This window comes from Neovison vison, chromosome 13 (assembly GCF_020171115.1).
Source record: "Neovison vison isolate M4711 chromosome 13, ASM_NN_V1, whole genome shotgun sequence".
Taxonomy (NCBI): domain Eukaryota; kingdom Metazoa; phylum Chordata; class Mammalia; order Carnivora; family Mustelidae; genus Neogale; species Neogale vison.
The window spans coordinates 92042480-92048479 of NC_058103.1; the positions used below are offsets into that span (position 1 = coordinate 92042480).

At 41.7% G+C, this 6000-nt stretch overlaps 1 protein-coding gene across 1 annotated transcript in view; it reads left to right on the plus strand.

Moving 5' to 3' along the window:
- The window catches only part of AQR (aquarius intron-binding spliceosomal factor), a 95136-nt gene extending 90096 nt beyond the window's left edge, over nucleotides 1-5040 (plus strand). Inside the window, exons 33-35 of the mRNA XM_044232040.1 lie at nucleotides 366-540; nucleotides 3103-3216; nucleotides 4408-5040. Coding sequence (XP_044087975.1) covers nucleotides 366-540; nucleotides 3103-3216; nucleotides 4408-4740 — 622 coding nt within the window. The 3' untranslated portion in view covers nucleotides 4741-5040. The remainder of the gene's footprint in view (nucleotides 1-365; nucleotides 541-3102; nucleotides 3217-4407) is intronic.
- The last annotated feature ends 960 nt before the right edge of the window (nucleotides 5041-6000 follow it).

The following is a 6000-nucleotide window of genomic DNA, read 5'->3' on the forward strand; positions in this document are numbered from 1 at the left end:
CTTTTTCTTACTATGTCATGCTTTTGCCTTTTTCACACTTAATGACTTGACTTCGTGTTCCATAATTCTAATGTAGCTACTTTAAATCAGTGCATTAGTCATGATTCCCCTCTTCCCCACAAAAACAAAAACATGAACATAGAGTTTAGTGATAAAGCAGTAACTTTACTTGATTTAACTAATCACTTGATATTAACTTAATGTTTATTCTGAATTTCAGTTTTTAAGATGCTTAACTTTTTATTGCCATAGCTTAACAGGGATATTTAGTAGACTAAGTGAAAAAAAAAAAAAAAAACAAAGAAGAAGAAAAGCTGCATACAAATGTTATTAATCTTGAACTGTGCTAATTTTTTTTCCCAAAGGGATGTCCGTCGCTTAGTGGTGGCCATGTCTAGAGCCAGACTTGGACTGTATATCTTCGCAAGAGTATCCCTCTTCCAGAACTGTTTTGAACTAACTCCAGCTTTCAGCCAGCTTACTGCCCGTCCACTTCATTTGCATATTATTCCGACAGAACCTTTCCCAACCAGTAGAAAGGTAGGCCTGTCTCTTCATTGTATAGAGCAGCGCTCTCCAGTAGGTGATCCCAGTAGCTAGGAACAGCATTGCGTACATCAATCCCATCAGTGGTTTAGAGCGCTCCCTACACTGTGGAACTGAATTAGATTTTCTGTGTAAAATAATAGTACATGCTAACGTTTATTGAAGACTCACTATGTATCAGGCAATTAGCTCTTCCTTATTGATCCCATTTTATGTATGAGGAAACAGGATTAGCAAAGTTAAGTAGTTTGGTCATGCATCTCATAGATGGAGAATCCAAGATTTTAAAACCCAGGCAGTGAGACTCCAGAATCCATGTACTTTACTGCCTCTGTTCAGCTTTTTAGGGAGAACTGAACTAATTGATGACAGAGTAATAAATAGCTTAGCTGTTAGAGAACCCTGAAGAAACCTACACTTCAGAGGACATGGGAGGGAACAGCAACAAAGGACCTACTCAGAAGTGCCACTCCCCTCCCTCCTTATCCTTGTACCCTTTCCCTATCTGTCCTCCTTGCTCCCCCTTCCCACCCCCTACCCCAGGCCCTTTAGTTTCAGATAGTTCCCTATCTGTTCTCCTTGCTCCCCCTTCCCACCCCCTACCCCAGGCCCTATATTTCTTTTGCATAAAGAAGCAAATACTTATTTTCTTATATTGTTTTCTTTCTTTCATAAAGGTTAGCATGCTAATCTTTAGGTTGTGACTTTGGGGCTTTGCATTTTTAATGCAGTGTCTTAGAGGTCCAATTAGATTTTAAATAAAGCTGTTTTTTTTTTTTTTTAAATTTTTACTTATTTTTTAAATTTCTTTTTAGTATTCCAGAATTCATTGTTTATGCACCATACCCAGTGCTCCATATAATACGTGCCCTCCTTAATACCCACCAGGCTCACCCAATCTCTCATCTCCCCCTCCAATTTCCCCCAATAAAGCTGTTTTAAATGTTCACAGTACACTTCTTTCTTCGAAGAAAAAGATGAAATTATGTGTGTTTGTTTTATAAGGCTGAGTACGTTTTTTTAAACTTTTTTTCCTTGGAAGTGCCTCTCTGCAGGAATAGAGGGATAAGGTTGGAATGATATGATGAGGTGAGGCCCTCTGAAGCCTTCAGTGTCAGCCTCCGAGGTCTGGACATGATCCTGTAGCCCTGTGTTTCTCAATCTTTTGTGGGCTGATTATTACACAAGCAGGTTCCTAACACAAGGTCTGAGGCACAGCCTTCTTATGCAGAGGCCACAGGGACGTGTCTGGGAGCACATGGAGGTCAGGGAGTGCCAGTGAACAGAAGGCTTGAAAGCCAGTGCTTTATCCGGCACCTGGGGTGCTAAGGGCTAGGAGCAGCTCCCTATCTTCTGCTCAAGAGACTGTGTTGGAGCCAGAGAGGGCCACACAGCTAGCGCTGCGTCTCAGAAGAGGCAGCTCCCAGCGGAGCCCCGGGAAAATACGCAAACACACACAGAACCTCCAATGTTGTGAAGGCCATGTTTTGTAGTTGTAACAGCAGTGCTGTCTTTGCACACAAGCGTGACCCTCGGAGAAAGTGACTGCTATCAAAAGAATACCTGCCTACATGTAATACTGCCATCCTGCTTAATTCTGAGAAGTTCTATTTAATACACTCACTGTTGCTAATGTTACGTGTGCTGATTTGTTGCTTTATGGTAAAAGCCCTTTTTCTTGATAGGAGTTTTTTTACCTTTATGGTTTTCTGAACTGCATCTATAGTAAGAAGGGGTGAGACTTTATAAACATTTTATAATGACTATAAATAGGAGGTGTGTTCATCTTTATTCTAGGATAGTTTAGGGAGAAGTGCAGATTGTTTACGGTCTTCATTTGCTTTACCATTTTACCTGCGCTGGTAGTTGTCGGAAAGCACTGCAGCAGCAGCCCGTCCGTTCTCTGGCAGACCTACTGAATCCCAGGCCCCGGCAGCCGGCCGCACACCTCCACAAGTTAGCAGTCTGCCCCAGACAGTTCTGAAACATACCACGAAGTTTGGACTTTACTATTTGACCATGCATTTTATTAGTTTAAAAAACCTTTTAAATATCAACCCTCATGACTAACAGTCTGTGTATTAAATAATAGTAATGTTAGCTTATTTTTAAAGAAACATAAATAGGAAAAATAGTTTTAGTGTTTTCCTTCTGAGTAAGCTTGAAAATTGCCTTTGGAGCATACACAGTGTTAGAGACCATGCTTTAGGCCACATTGACTTTTCTCTCTATTCAAATGATCCTATAGCTCTTGCTCTTCCACATGCGTTCCTAGACCCAAACTGCTTATCTTACTTGCCAGCCTGATATTAAAAGGTGGTAACTCTTAATTCTCTTTGAGTCTCTACCTTTTGCTAAATTGAAATTGAATCCCTTCTCTTTATGAAGTCGTTATTGGGCTCTCACTCACACTGACATCTTAATGTCCTGGTACTGTTCTGATGTCCTCCAAATCCTAGTAGTGCTTGTACGTAAGATGGAGACATGGGCATCTGGAATGTTTGCTTTTAGCATGTCAACTTTCTCACTGTCCTTAACTTTCTCTTTGCTTTCTAGAATGGAGAGCGACCATCTCACGAAGTACAGGTAATAAAGAACATGCCCCAGATGGCGAACTTTGTATACAACATGTACATGCATTTGATACAGACCACACATCATTATCATCAGGTGAGTTTTGTCAAAATTCATTCTTATTTTTCTTGTACAAAGAATCTACTCCTTTGCAGACTACATCTTTAAAGTACTCAATTCCTCATGGGAAACCAGCTAAACTATCCAAGGTTGTTGTTAATTCATGTAATATCCATTTTTTTAAAACACCTTTGTGTAGATATAATTGACCTACAATAAATTCCACATATTTAAAGCATATAATTTAGTATGTTCTGACATATGTAAATACCTGTGAAACCATCACCACAATCAGGATAGTGAACATACCCATTATCTCCAAAAGTTTCCTCATGCCCCTTGGTAACCCTTCTCATCCTTCACCAGTCCCTTTCCTGACTTCTGCAGGCAACCAAGGATCTTACCCTCAATCTGTAGCCCCTCTTTACTGACAAATAGTATTCCATTATAGGGACCTACCAGGTGTACCCATTGACCTGTTGATGGACATTTGGGTTCTTTCCACCTTTGGCTGTTAGAAAGAAAGCCACTGTGAATATTCTTGTCCCAGTCTTTGTATGGGGAGCGGGGCGGGGGGGTGAAGAGGGGCGCGTGGCGCACGTAAAATCCCTAGCAGCAGAATGGCTGAAAAATAGAGAATATGTGTTCAATTTTTTAAGAAAATGCCCACTCATTTTGCCAAGTAGTTGCACCACATTCCCAGCAGCAGTGTTTGAGAGCTGTGGTCGCTCCACATCCTCATCCACACGTGTTATGGGTGGCCTTTTTTATTTTGCCATTCTAAACGGGAGGCTAAATGTGTAGAGTTGCTCCAGTGTTCTGGTTGAGTGTGGACAGAAGCTTCATGCCCGGCCATGGTTTTATCTGAAGGCTTATTCCTCCACACCCCTCACACATCTCCTTGACTGAGGTTGGCCCTTCAGTTGTGTCAGTCAGTCCTAATCAGCCACTATTTTTGCAGAAGTGTTACAGCCAATTTATTTGCCAAAAAAGCTAATACATTTTCATATTATCTTCTTCTCTGAAGATAAAATACTTTGATCTTTGGAGTCAGCAAGACCTAGGCCATTGCCATCAGAGTTATGTTTGTAATATAAAGTGGCCAGCAGTGTTTTAGAGCACTCTGGATTGAACAGTATCTATTAGTAAGATAATGTGAGAGCTTAGCTTTGTAAGCCAGTGTTTTTTCCATCTAAGTTCATATTGATGTTTTCTTTTTTTCATTAGACTTTATTACAGCTACCACCTGCTATGGTAGAAGAAGGTGAGGAAGTTCAAAGCCAGGAAACGGAGTTGGAAACAGAAGAGGAGGCCAATCCTGCTCAAACTGACCTATCCGGTCTGACAGATGCCACCTCCAGTCAAGAATCCTCAGCCTCTCTGAATGAGATCACCTGCAGTCAGATCGAGAGCTCCCGCACTCAGACGGGAGCTAGGTGCAACCCAGAAGCCACCCCTGCTGCATCTGATGTCACTGCTGCTGCGGCAGGACCTATAGCTGTACCAGCAGAGGCACATGCCCCTCAGGATGTCACACTGGCCCCACAGGAGACCAAGTAGCCCAACTGTGGCCTTTCTTGGGGGGACATGGCTTTCATAAAGTCCAACTAAAGCTACTTTCTGTATTTTATATTTGCTTCTGCTCTTTTAGGGTACTAATTTGTGTTCAGTCCTAATTTTTGGTCACCAATCTCAGTGTTTGTCTTCTTGAATATATTTAAAAGAAAATTGTATGTGTGTGAACTACTTCAGTTTAGTTTGTTCAGTCAGAAGGACAAATAGCCATTCCTTTGATGTTTCTATAATTGAATGTATCTGTAATTATACCTACATTAAAAGAATTTTCTGTAGAATACATAAGACATACTTTCTGTTTTCAGTGAACTTCTCTAAAGAAAAGGACAGAATATACCAAAATTAGCTCTAAGCATCCTTAAGTAAATATTCATATTGGGAGGAAGTTGTTTCTTCTCTCATAGTATCAGAGACTCAAGTTGTGTTTCCTTTTTTCCTCCCTTTCACATGTATTTTATTCCTCAAAGTCTCATTATGTGTTAGAACCACCTAGGATGTCTGTTTATTCTTGGGGCCACTCTAGACTGAATGAAGAATCAGAATTTCAGGGTTAGAGCCCAGGTATCTGTATTTTAGCAGGTGCTCCTGATGTTTGAGTTCCTGGCAGAATGGCATCAAATCAAGCTGTAAGGCTGAGCCAGGATGTGTCATGCAGCTAAGCAAGAAGAAGCTGGCAAATCCAACTGGGCAAGAAGAAAGATCCAGAATCTGGGCAGTGAAAGTCAGTGAACTTAACTCCCCTAGGTATCTTATCTTTTTTTTCTTTTTTTTTAAGATTTTATTTATTTACTTGACAGACAGAAATCACAAGTAGGCAGAGAGGCAGGCAGAGAGAGAGAGGAGAAAGCAGGCTCCCTGCTGCTCAGAGAGCCCAGTGTGGGGCTCCATCCCACGACCCTGAGATCATGACCTGAGCTGAAGGTAGAGGCTTTAACCCACTGAGCCACCCAGATGCCCCAGATATCTGCTTATCTTGATAGATAAGTAGCCACAAGGAGACCTTAAGGTAGAATGTGCTCGAGATTTGGGAGGGCAGAGGTACTAGGACCTTGCTACTCAAGTGGGGTTTGCAGACCAGAGGTACCAGCATCCACTGAGGCTCACTGAAACTGAAGCCGTTTGCACTGTCCCCCAGACCTCTTAAATCTGAATCTCCTCCCCAGCAAAGTGCCCACGTGGTTTATATGCACTCCGTAGTTTGAGAAGCATTGTTCTCAGATGGTTGTACTGTGCTCAACACGAATG